The 13,315-nt window shown below is 33.2% G+C and overlaps 1 protein-coding gene across 1 annotated transcript; it reads right to left on the bottom strand.

Moving 5' to 3' along the window:
- Positions 1–11,164: 11,164 nt before the first annotated feature.
- Positions 11,165–13,068, bottom strand: LOC102577514 (hemoglobin). Its single transcript, NM_001288139.1, is given in 4 exon segments — positions 11,165–11,459; positions 12,062–12,178; positions 12,528–12,642; positions 12,950–13,068. Coding segments are annotated over 4 exon segments (459 nt in total). The 5' UTR covers positions 13,048–13,068; the 3' UTR covers positions 11,165–11,330.
- Between the last annotated feature and the right edge of the window lie 247 nt (positions 13,069–13,315).

The following is a 13,315-nucleotide window of genomic DNA, read 5'->3' as shown; positions in this document are numbered from 1 at the left end:
ATAATGTTAAATTTTTTGAACATATCTATCTGTATAAAACTAGACTAGAGTCATCTAGTGGGGGGGGGGGTCTAAACAACCTCGAGAAGAACCAAAAGAGAATGAAACCAATAAAGAGAGTCCAAGGCGCAGTAAATGTCAAAGGACATCTACTTCATTTGGATCTGATTTTGTGACATTCCTTCTTGAAAGTGAGCCTCAAACATTCAAGGAAGCGATGTTGTCTAGCGACTCAACTGTTTACATCCCTACGTTATTCAAATAGGGCGAAACGTCGCGATGACTAAAAAATATCAATTAATTCAATTTTAAAAGAATTTTAAGAAAATAAGAATTTTAAGAGAGTCGCCACCTAATTTTAGGAAAAACTGGAAACCATTAAGTGATCTACGAAACCATTAGATTCTAAGTAAGAGGTTCAAGTTATTCCGAAGGGAAGGTGTTAGGCATCCTTCGAAAATCCAAAATTATGGTCCCGACTGAGTTCATTTTTTCAAATTGAGGAGTAGGATAAAATATTGTACAAGTATAATAAACATGCAATATACACAAGTAATATGATAAAACAATAATATAAGAATCGGCCTAAATTTACCTATCGTCGATAATATACAATAATAAATAAGAGTATAATTCGAATAGCTTCAATGGGAAGCATCTCCGGGGTACCTGTAAAGACACTTAGTAAAAATGTTAGTTATAAATAAATATGAATAAAAATAAATGAATCAAAAATTAATTTAAAGGATAAAAATCCGTCTAATTAACATGGGTGGCCTTGAAAATCTACGGTAATTTCTTCATCGAACATTTTAACTTACAAAAAATATAAACTTAAACTAAATTTCCATCTTTTAAAATGAGAAGACCTCCAAAATCGACGGAGAGATTTTTCATTGGCCATTTTTAACAAATAAAATATATAAACTTAAACTAAATTTCCATCTTTTAAAATGAGAAGACCTCCAAAATCGACGGAGAGATTTTTCATTGGCCATTTTTAACAAATAAAATATATAAACTTAAACTAAATTTCCATCTTTTAAAATGAGAAGACCTCCAAAATCGACGGAGAGATTTTTCATTGGCCATTTTTAACAAATAAAATATATAAACTTAAAATAAAATTTCGTCTTTTAAAATGGGAAGGCCTCTAAAATCGCCGAAAAGATTTTTTCATTGGCCATTTTTAACAAATAAAATATATAAACTTAAACTAAAATTCCGTCTTTTACAATGTAAAGGCCTCCAAAACCGACGGAGAGATTTTCTCATTGGCCATTTTTAACTTGTAACAAATATACAAAACTAACAAAATAAAATAAGATAATGTGCAGCAATCAACAAACAGTAATCAACCCAAGTAATTGAAATTTTATCAGAAAGATGCATGAACTCAAAAAGTATAAAATTGTGAACAAATTAAAGCAATTAATAACTTGTAAATAAAACAAACATAAATATACGTTCATCCTTGAAATGGTGAATAAAAGATAATAATAAAAACACACTACATCTATTATTAATGATAACCAGCCAAACATAATACTAATAATGACGAATAATAAAAATGTTAACAATCTGTGCAAAACGAACTAACAAACAAAAATAGCTAAAATGATGATAACATAATAAATAAAATAGATCAAGATAACAATGAATAAAGTTGCACATAATAAATGTAGCCAACCAAATTTACAACCCTATAGATATAAATTTAAAAATAATAAATATTAACAAGTGTTTTCATGTAGTTGAAAGGCTTCCGCCTAACAAAGAAAACAGAGGAAGGACCAATAAAATTTGAAATAATAGTGGCCGGAGTTTGAACCCCTCCGGCCAGATCTGAAACGTTAAAGAACAAACAAAATAAAAATAGCAAACTAATAAAATATAGAGACTACCATCTGATCGAGTTGGTTGTCACAGCTAGTGGAGCATCGGTGTAATGGAGCTTGGAGCTCGTTGGTTGTCTTGTTGTTTCGAGCTCAACGAAGCTGTTGTTGCTGTCCTTCGTCGTTCTGGCATGGTCACGAGCTCATGGTGTGGTGCCTGAAAGAAAACAAAATGGTAAAGGGGAGGGGAAGGGAGTGGTTTTCGATAGTTTTGTGGGTTTGTTTAGTGGTGGCGTGTGACGGAGATCTGGTGGGTCTGGTGTCGTTTTCGGTGGTGGTGCATTGAGGCTCGCTGGAAAGAAGAGAAATTAGGGGGTTTTGATCTTGGTTCGTTGATGGGTTCGTGGGTGTGGTCGAAAAAAGAGAACGGAGGTTTGTGAGTTGGTTTTTACTCGTCTTTGGCTGGTGGTTTGGCGTGAAAAGGGTGGCTGTTTGCTGGTGGGTTTGGGTCGGAGAAGAAAGGGAAAATGGGGTCTGTTGGTTCCTGGTTGTTGCCGGAAAAAAGGAGAAATATGAACAGGGGTTTTTGGGTTGCCGGAACTTTGTCGGATTTCGGGATGGTGGTGACCGAAAAATAATGAAAAGTGAAATCCTTTTTCAATAAAAATCTGAAACCCTAATCTAAAAATATTTTCACCACCCCCTTACTTTTGACCTAAAATTTACTTAAATAGGGAGTTGTAATACAATGGGCTCAAATCATGGGCCTGAGATTGTGGCTCAAATCATGGGCCTGAGATTGTGGCCCAAATTCATCGATCAATCTGTATATATAAATTTTAAATGAATTTTTATACTGTGCAAATATATCAAAATGAATATTAGCAAATGTAACAAATGAAACGAATATTAAAAAATATATAATTAACGCAACTAATGACATGTAAAAATGCAATTTTAAACTTAACTGATAAAAATCAATAAATTTTTGATTAAATAAGGATAGTTATCGATAAACTTATTTAAAACTATAAAAAAATTTATTTTGAACTATTAAATAAATAAAACTTAAAAGTTACGAATTTTAAAAATGTTAGGCCAAAATTGGGTGTCAACAACTGTCCCTTTCGTTGGATATGATTGATGAAAGAAATCGTGGACAACGAAAATTGACAAACCCGATTTTGGCCAAACACATGACCTTTATATAAAAATGTGGTTGAAATGTGGTGGAAGTCGATCCCGGACTTGCTTCCAAAAGGTTCTACGCTGTGTTGCGTCCTTATTGAAGTAGTCCGCACATGTGGCTCAACTGAGAATGCATCCTCTTGGATGTTCTCGAAAAACAAAAATGAAACTCATTAGTAGAGACAAAATTACAGGAAAAAAGGTAGCATCTCTTACGATACGACAAATGAAGATGAACCATTGGTAGGATAAAAATACATGTCCTTTGGTAGGACGAATGGAGATGATCCATCGATAGGATATCAATGTAGGTCCATCGGTAGGACAAATGAAAAAAAGAAAAAGATCTATCGGTAGGATTTTGAATGTATGTCCATCGGTAGGACGAATGAAAAAAGATGATCCATCGGTAGGATATCAATGTATGTCCATCGTTAGGACGAATGAAAATGATCTCTCGGTGGGATATAAATGTATGTCCATCGGTAGAGTTTGGATTGTATGTCCATCGGTAGGACGAATGAAAAAAGATGATCCATCGGTAGGATATCAATGTATGTCCATCGTTAGGACGAATGAAAATGATCTCTCGGTGGGATATAAATGTATGTCCATCGGTAGAGTTTGGATTGTATGTCCATCGGTAGGACGAATGAAAAAAGATGATCCATCGGTAGGATATCAATGTATGTCCATCGTTAGGACGAATGAAAATGATCTCTCGGTGGGATATAAATGTATGTCCATCGGTAGAGTTTGGATTGTATGTCCATCGGTAGGACGAATGAAAAAAGATGATCCATCGGTAGGATATCAATGTATGTCCATCGTTAGGACGAATGAAAATGATCTCTCGGTGGGATATAAATGTATGTCCATCGGTAGAGTTTGGATTGTATGTCCATCGGTAGGACGAATGAAAAAAGATGATCCATCGGTAGGATATCAATGTATGTCCATCGTTAGGACGAATGAAAATGATCCCTCGGTGGGATATAAATGTATGTCCATCGGTAGAGTTTGGATTGTATGTCCATCGGTAGGACGAATGAAAAAACTTTCATTCGATTTGAACTTTGAATAGATAAGGTGCACATCCTTCACCTCCGAATAGATGCGACTTAAATGCAATGGCCTTCTCGGCGAATGAAGATGCAATGGCCCTCTCGGCAAATGAAAGATGCAATAGCCCTCTCGGGAAATGAAAGATGCAATGGCCTTCTCGGGAAATGAAAAATGCAATGGCCCTCTCGGCAAATGAAAATGCAATGGCCTTCTCGGCAAATGACAATGCAATGGCCCTCTCGGCAAATGAAAATGCAATGGGGCCCTTTTGGCAAATGAAAAATGCAATGGCCCTCTCGGCAAATGAAAAATACAATGGCCCTCTCGGCAAATGAAAGATGCAATGATGGATGACCCTATGATTTTCCACTGTAACGAGGTGGATGACTCAAAGATTGTTCAACTGTAACGAGGTGGATGACTCGATGATTGTCTTGAAAGTGTCATCGCCTCAATGGTTTCACCTGTTCCTGTATTTGAAAATGAACAATTAGTAAACACAATGTCGTCTTATCTTGCGACTTAGTCAAGAAACCTTGAGAAAAGATTCTTTAAAAATGAATGTGTACAACATGCCTGATCACTTTGACACATGTGACCAACCAACATATTTACTCTTGACCATTTTGTGTTTATTTTGACTCATGTCTTATTGGGGATTTGTATGAGGAGCTGTTGGCTCGCCATGACAATGCTGGAGATTTGCAAGTTGACTTTTAACTTCAAGCGATTATGGATCATTTGAAGTTTACTGTCAAGGTTTTCACAGTACTTATTGGAATTTTTGAGGTCTTCCTCAAAAAATCTGTCCCAGTTAGATCTCTTGACAAATCGCACAATGTTCTCCAATCTTAACTTGCTGGAGATAACGCTCTTATTGTGAATTTTTGAGATGTTCTCCAAATTTCTGTCCCAGTTTTTATTACAAAGAGAAAAAAAAACATGACACTGGGTATATGACCGAGCCGTGGTGGCGCCTACATATCCTGTTGAGTCAGGAATCAGGTCAAATGTAGTTCCAATCATGTAGATGATGAATGCTGCAAAGAATCTGAGACAAGATCATCAGTAGAAACTGTACAATATGAACATGATGAAATAGGAAAATAATATTCCCCGCGATATTCAAAGCCTAAAGACAAGATATATCACATTTTTGGGACGGACAACCTAATGAAGTATTTGAATTTCAAAAAGGCAAACACCTCAATTGATGTGAACCTTAATCTTGTTAAGAATAAAGGTGAAAGTCAGTCTCAATTGGATTACGCTAGAGTATTGAGAAGTTTGATGTATGTCATGAATTGTACACGACCAGACATAGCCTGCGCTATAAGTAAACTGAGTCGAGACACAAGTAATCCCAATCAAAATCCTTGGTTAGCAATGAAGAGAGTTTTGGGGTACTTAGAAGACATTCAAAACTATGCTTTGCTTTACAACAAATATCCAACAGTTCTTGAAGGATATAGTGATGCAAATTGGATTACTGGGTCAACTGAAACGAAATCCACGAGTGGATATGTTTTCACTACTGGTGGAGGAGCAATATCTTGGAAATCATTCAAACAAACATGTATAGCTCGCTCTACAATGGAGTTTGAATTCATCGCCTTAGAGAAGGCAGGTGAAGAAACTGAATGTCTTCGGAATTTCTTAGAAGATATTCCGTTTTGACCCAAACCAATGGCCCCTATATGCATACACTGTGATAGTCAAGCTGCAATAGGAAGCATTATTTATAACGGGAAGTCTCGTCACATAAGACGAAGACATAACTCTGTTAGACAGCTACTCTCTAGTGGAATTATCACAATTGACTATGTAAAGTCAAAGGATAATGTGTCGGATCCACTTACAAAAGACCTAACTAGAGAAGGAGTTGAGAGATCATCGACGGGAATGAGACTATGGCCGAGAACAAGTCATCGTGGTGGTAACTCTACATAGAAGACTGGAGATCCCAAGATCTAGGTTCAAGGAGATCAAACAAAGTCATAGAAGACGGTTCAACATTGTCAAAAACTTATTTTATGGTCTATTCTCATAATGAGACAATGTTCAGTAACCAGGATAAAGGCATAAGGACTTTTTAATGGTTTCTAAGTTTGATACAGGGTATATCAAATAGTGTATCTACGGGATAACACAGTTAGAAACCACCTATGTAAGTGTGAAGTGTAAGTCGCTTCAAGGAGAATCCGGTAAGGCCAGTTCTCTAAGCACTTATTAACCGAGATGTGTTCATGGCTGAAACGAACAAAACAATGAGAACCAAAAACAGTTCAAGGGTTGATTGTGTGACTTATGTTGTCTAGGTATACACCAAAGCTCGACGGTTCAAAGATATCAAATCTACCGATTGACCGAGTATATCCGATATATGTTCACTACGGAAAGTTTAAAGGGAAACCTACTTATCCGGATGCGATTAACCCTTACTTACAAGACACATAAGTTTTTCATGCATATGTTTTAACTATAGCCATTCCCCATTCATGTGGGGGATTGTTGGGTTTAGCAAGGTGTGAATGGGAAATAAAAAGAGAAAATGGAAAGAGGAAGAGCCAATGAAAGTGGGGGAACGGATTTTGGAGGAAAAATGAAAAGTCATTGCAAAGTGCAAATGAAAAGTCATTTTACCATATTGGTAGAAGAAAGGAAATTGTTGTCCTTATATTAGGAAACACTTCTTTTAGTTCTTAAAGGGTTAAGAAGAAGGTGCCCCTCGCGCTGTCGTCGTCGCTCGATCAGCCTCGGCCTCGGCTTTGGCTTTGGATTTGGATTTGGCTTTGACAAATGATGTGATTGATTGATAATATTTTTGAACAAAATTTATTTAATCAATCTTGTTAATTCATTTCTTTTGTCTTATAAATTAATTCAGAATGTTAGTTAAATAATAGAATTAATTTGGCGCAACAAAATTTATTTGAAATTCATGTGCAACGGTAATAACGTTCTGAAGGGACCTGTTCCTTCCGAAAAGTCGTTATTTTTCTCAAAAGACACAACGTTTTGGAAAAAATGGGTCTGAACAAAATTGTCTGAACAGATGCATTCCTTGCTGTAAATGGCTATAAATAGAGATGTTTTTTTCCGTTTTTCAACACTGAAATTTTTCCTCTCTGCATACATTTTCTTACATAAACAAAATTGTCGATCGACTGAGTCTGTGTGTGCTCTTGTTGCTGTTCTTGCATTCGCTGAAGTTATTGAAGTTTAAGGTACCACTACTACTCTAACAGGTTAATCCGTTTTATCTTGGGAGGAATTAATCTGCAACCTCGGGTAAAGTGAGGGGATTAAATTTCTTAAGGAAACACAGTGGTTTCTGTGGACTCGGATCAAAAGCATTTTATCTATTTCATCTTTTTTCTGTTTCTATATTTTTGACTAACCTGAATACAGGAGATAACATTTGATGGATAGTGTGACCATGGTGGGAGTTGGTCTTTGCACTCCTTCAGCTTTTCTTGAAGGGAATGCTCGTTCTGATACTTCTTTTGGAACCGATTTACAATCAAATTAAAAAAATTACATGGATTGGTTGGATGAAAATCCTAACGAGTCAGTTATTTACATAGCATTTGGTAGCTACGCTGAGATACCAAATCAATTAATAGAGGAAATAGCTCAAGGATTATTAAAAAGTGGAAGGCCATTTTTGTGGGTGATTAGGAAAGAAAACAGGGGGAAAACGGAGGAAAATTTGAGGTGCAAAGAAGAATTAGAAAAGCAAGGAAAAATAGTGACTTGATGCTCACAAGTGGAAGTCTTACATCATCCATCTTTGGATTGTTTCTTGACTCACTGTGGATGGAATTCAACTCTAGAAAGCTTAGTTTCTGACGTGCCTATTGTGGCATGTCCACTTTGGAATGATCAACTTTGTAACGCTAAACTCATTCAAGATGTTTTGAAAATCGGAGTCCGAGTTAGTGTCAATGATGAAGGTATTGTTGAAAAGGATGACTTGGGGAGATGCATAGATGTTGTGATGAAAGGGGAGGATTATAGAAAGAATGCCAAAAAATGAAAAGATTTGGCTAAGGAAGCTACGAAGGAAAATGGTTCATCCAATATGAATCTCCAAGCTTATGTTAAGGAGATTTTACTTGGTCATAGCTAAATTTCTTTGAAAAAATAACATTTGACAATATGCTTTCTTTTAATTTTAAAATAATAAAATTAAGTTCAATAATAGCTAATGGCAACCTTTTCTTATGTTAAAAGTAAACCATAGCATATATGTCATATAATAAGTATTTTGTTATTTATCAAATTTCATTATTTCTTATGTACGCATATATAACATAGTTTTTTTTTAAATTTTTTTTATCTAAATATTCCAAGAAAGAAATGTCAAATTGGACAAATATTTAGAGCTTTGAACCCAATTGACTAAAACTCTGTGTGGCAAACATGAGAAAGAGGAATAAACCGTCGCTCTAATTGGAGAAAATGCAATGGTCCTAAACTATTGAAATAAATCCATGACAATTGTTTAATATTCTATCACAACGGATTTTTCTGGGCGCATAAATATTTGTTTTTGAAATAGCTAATTAATTAAGTAGTATATGTTTCATAACTTTTTTTTGCAAGTTTATTTCTTTTGAAGAAAAGGTTGGACAGTCACGTCTGAAGCTTGATAATTCTAGATATTTGAGTCAGAAAGTGTGGTCTTGTGAAGGCCAAACATCATATGTTTTCGCCTTGTGATTAGTGTGACTTGCAAAAGTAAAAGTTTGAACATTAGGTGTATGTTAAAATTGATTAAACTTTTAGACATGTATATCTGAATCTTTTCATGTATGTTTGCATCTCAATCATACATGAGTGAAATACTTGTGAAAATGAAATGAAATTTCAGATATGTGCGTCTGAACAAAAAAGAATGTATTATTCGAATTTCAACAATAAATTCAAAACTCAAATATGCTCTAAACAAGCTCAAATTCAAAATATAAGTTTCATAGATCATAAAAAATAAAACACAATTAATCACCAATTTATAAAAAAAATAACAAGTCTAACAAACTCATTTAACCTTTTTTTAAAAAATCTTTTTTAAGTTTGCACTTTAGTCCTTCATACCGGAATGAACTATAGGTAAATATGGGCTCAAATTTCAGGCATGTGAGTCAGAAATTTATTTAAGAAAATAAAAAATAAACTATTTTTAAAATTTCAACACCTAAATCTATTTCAAATAAGCTCAAATTTGAAACATTAATTTCATATATCATAAAAAAAAAAAAAACTTCAATCATCAATTTGTTGATATAACAACAAATCTAACATAACTCATTGAACACCCTTTCATTTTTTTTATATATATTTGTGCTAAAAAAAAAGGCAAAAATAAGTACTATATTTTTTTCACTTGAAAGTTATATAATATTACATATTCGTGCCATAAAAAAAACATAAAGCAAAATTACTTAAATGGAGTGACCAAAATAGATCCCCATAATTTTTTATGATTTTTCTGCGTTGTACCACAAGCACAATTTCTTGAAACGACTTAAACATATAAATTTGAATTTATTATATTTAATAAAAAGATTGATATTTATTTTATTTATAATCTGTTAAAAAAATATGCCGAGTTAATTTTGAACCCATAAAAATGGACGGAAAATTAACCTTTCAAACTTATGTCAAATATAATTGTTTAGTAATAAGTCAAAATTGTAGCATAGCATATTTGACCAATATTGCTGAAGCACAAAAAGTCACCTAATACATAGATATAGTACACCTAATACATGCTGAAGCACAAAAAGTCACCTAATACATAGATATAGTACACCTAAGGCAAAAGTATTAATTACCCACTGAACTTAAAAAAATTTATTCATTGTATTCCTAAATTATATTCCGTTTTAATTACCTCCAAACTTGTTTATTCCTCCATCGCGTATACCTTTATCGTCCACCTGACATAGAAATTGACAACACACTCTACTAGGCGCGCAATGAGGTGATTTTTTGCCACATCATAAAGCTACAACGGTAAAAAACGTAAAATTTCCATTTTCTTTAATATTTGACATATTTTAAACGACAAATATGGCAAAATGTAAATGAAAAGTAAAGGAAACAAAGATTAACACTTACTTGGTAAGAATTTCAGACAAATTTGAAATTTAATCGACCAACTTCACGTCTAGAAAAACTCAAATCCAGAAGGAGTTTCGCGAAATCAGCCCTTATTCAGAAATAACTTTTAAACAATGAATTTTAAATTTAAGAAAAACTATCCAATGAATAAATGACATGTAGCATTTTATCTAATTATTTTAAAATCTATTTTGCAGCACCCTATCCCCTCCCCTACAACCCCGCATCCTCCCCTACAACCCATCTTCTTCAAGATACTTTTGCAGAAACAACCCCAATCCCTACCGATTTTTTTTAATCCAAAATTAATTTGTTTTATTTTCAACAATAAAAGTCTTGTGCTGGCATTTAATCTGAGTTCTCCAGTACTAAATATTAATTTCTTGAAGATTTTCGAGTTTAGTCCAGAAGTTTTAGTGAGAAGCTTAGTCCGAAAGTTTAAGGTGAGAAGGTTTGATCATAATTATTTTTTGTCATATTAATTTATCTAGGTGGCTATTATTTATCCAGGTGAAAATCCACATCATCACTTTTGCCAGTTGTTGCGCGCGTGTAATCACAATAGAAGCAGGTGGACAAAAAAGGTGTACGTGATGGAGGAATAAACAAGTTCGGGGTAATCAAAACGGAATATAGTTTAAGTGTACACCGAATAAAAAGCTTCAAATTCAAGAGGTAATGAATACTTTTGCCTTACACCTAATTAAAGGATTTATCTTAGGTGCATTAATAATTAAAAACAATTTTTTTATAGAGAAGGTTATTACTTGCCTTATTTTTCAAATTAATTCCTTTGATACATGACTAGAAAAATAAAATTCATACACCAAATTAATTCCTTAGATAATGTATACAAAAATGCAAAAAATAAATAATCCATACATATATACAAAAGACATAGCACACGAATTAGATTACAAAACTTTGAAAGTAATACAAAATATTTTGAGCCGATAGTCCATCGGAATCAGTCCTTCTACTCCATAAAAAATAGAAATAAGATATGCATACATTATATTCTCGATTTCAGACCCCATTTACGAGACTAATGTTATTGTTGTTGTTATACAAGAGGATGTAAATTTATTTATTTTATTGGATTTTGAAGGTTAGCTACTTCATCTCAGTCTTGATAGCACTAACCAATTGATCATAGGCCTCTCCCCATGCATTCTTCATGTCAACACTCCACATTTCTGGACTTGCTTCTTTTATTGTCTCCAACAAGGCATATTTTGTTACCTGTCAACCAAAATAATAGAATTTTAATTTCCAACATATGTATTTTTGTGATAATTTGCCAAATTGAATGACTATTTAATTTGTTTTATCTAGAGTTTTAAAGACTCTACGTGAAGAGTCACACATCGATGGTTAAAGGGATGAGTGTGCTTTTTATACATATCGAGCAATTTTCACTTTTGGCTAATTTTTAAGAACTAAATTAGGCTCAAGATTCATTGTTTTTAAAACATGATATCACAGCAGGACTCATCTTAATTCAATTTTTACACATGCTCCAAATACCCAGGACGTGAAGGATGGGGGGTTGAGGAGTCTATCGAGGATTAGAGTGGTCTCTTTATATGACTTGGACAATCATCATCTCTTATGCTAGCTTTTCGGATTGAGTCAAATCCAAAATTCATTTCTCTGACACTATATCTTACACATCATTTCCAATGCTAGTCAAGAGGATACAATAATAACATATATACGCAGTATAATCTTATAAGTAGGATCTAGAATCCTTATTATAAAAATAATAAATTTGGTATGCCCAAAAGTATATTCAAATATACTAAGAAGGTTTATAATATTATTATTATTAATATTATATATACCTCAAAATGCTCATCAGCCACACCATACTTGAAATGTGTAGCACCTATTTTTTTTAGAGTGGAATCCCTCACCACAACCTTTCCAGCTTTTCTAAGTTGAACTGCTGCTTCACAAGTCTGCCATAAAAACAAATTAATTATGAAGAAAAAAAAATATTGTCTCTATAGATCAAAGGTATATATCATTAAGCTGTAATAATTTTATTATAACCTTAAATTAAAAATATATAATAATGCATCAAAATGTATTTCAATCTTGTGATCTAAAAGCATGTCATATGGGATGCAGAAAAAGATGGTTCACATTTTATGATTTTAAACTTGTCACGTAAGATATTTGAATTGTAAGCTTATTAAACATAGCAAAATGCACTCTTTTATTATTTTTGAAATAAAACAAAAAAATAAGATACTTAAATTGAGACAAAGGAACAGAGTAAAATAGTAGTAATGGCATTGTAGTTACCATGACAAGGATAGATTTAGCATGAACTTTGAGCTTAGGATTTTGATCCAATGGCACATTTGAATCTTTGAGGAATGAGAACATCTTTTTTGCCGATGGTGCTATTTCAAATATCCTGAAAATCATCAATAAATTCATCTAATTATATTATTCAACCAATATCCAAAATAATAAGTCATAATATATACTTTTTTGTTTTAATTTATTTGTCTGTATTTAAATTGTACAAAGTTTTAAGAAATTATTTTAATCTTATAGTGTTTTAATTAACGAAACGTAGATTGAACAATTCAAAATATTCTTTAATCTTATGATCCTAAGTGTATCACGTGGAAAATTGTCATTTATTTTAAAACGGATTAAAAAGAAAATAGGACAAATAAATTGAAACAGAAGGAAGTAAATAGTTATAGTGTGCCTACTTGAGAAAGAATTTGAGACCCCATTCACCAGCATCCTTCTTCATAGACCCCCATGATTTAACTACCAAAGCTTCTTGTTCTTCACTAAAGCTACTCATGATGATTGATGATCAAACTTTACAATAAAATTATATAAGGGAACTCAACTTAATTTGTTACTTATGGAAGTTAACATTTATGTGTATGTGTATATATACTACTAGCAATAGTAGTTTAAGGGCTTAACCTTTCATGTTGATGAAAAGCCATTTCTTGTGGTACAAACAAGAATTGAATTAAAGTTTGAACAAGTTGAAAAAAAATAATCAAAATTTTGTAAGCCACTAGTTGTTTTACTATGTGAATGAAAACCATGGGCTCTTCTTC

The sequence above is a fragment of the Solanum tuberosum genome, unplaced genomic scaffold (assembly GCF_000226075.1).
Source record: "Solanum tuberosum cultivar DM 1-3 516 R44 unplaced genomic scaffold, SolTub_3.0 scf00272, whole genome shotgun sequence".
In the NCBI taxonomy this organism is placed as follows: domain Eukaryota; kingdom Viridiplantae; phylum Streptophyta; class Magnoliopsida; order Solanales; family Solanaceae; genus Solanum; species Solanum tuberosum.
This window is presented reverse-complemented; position numbering and strand designations above follow the sequence as displayed.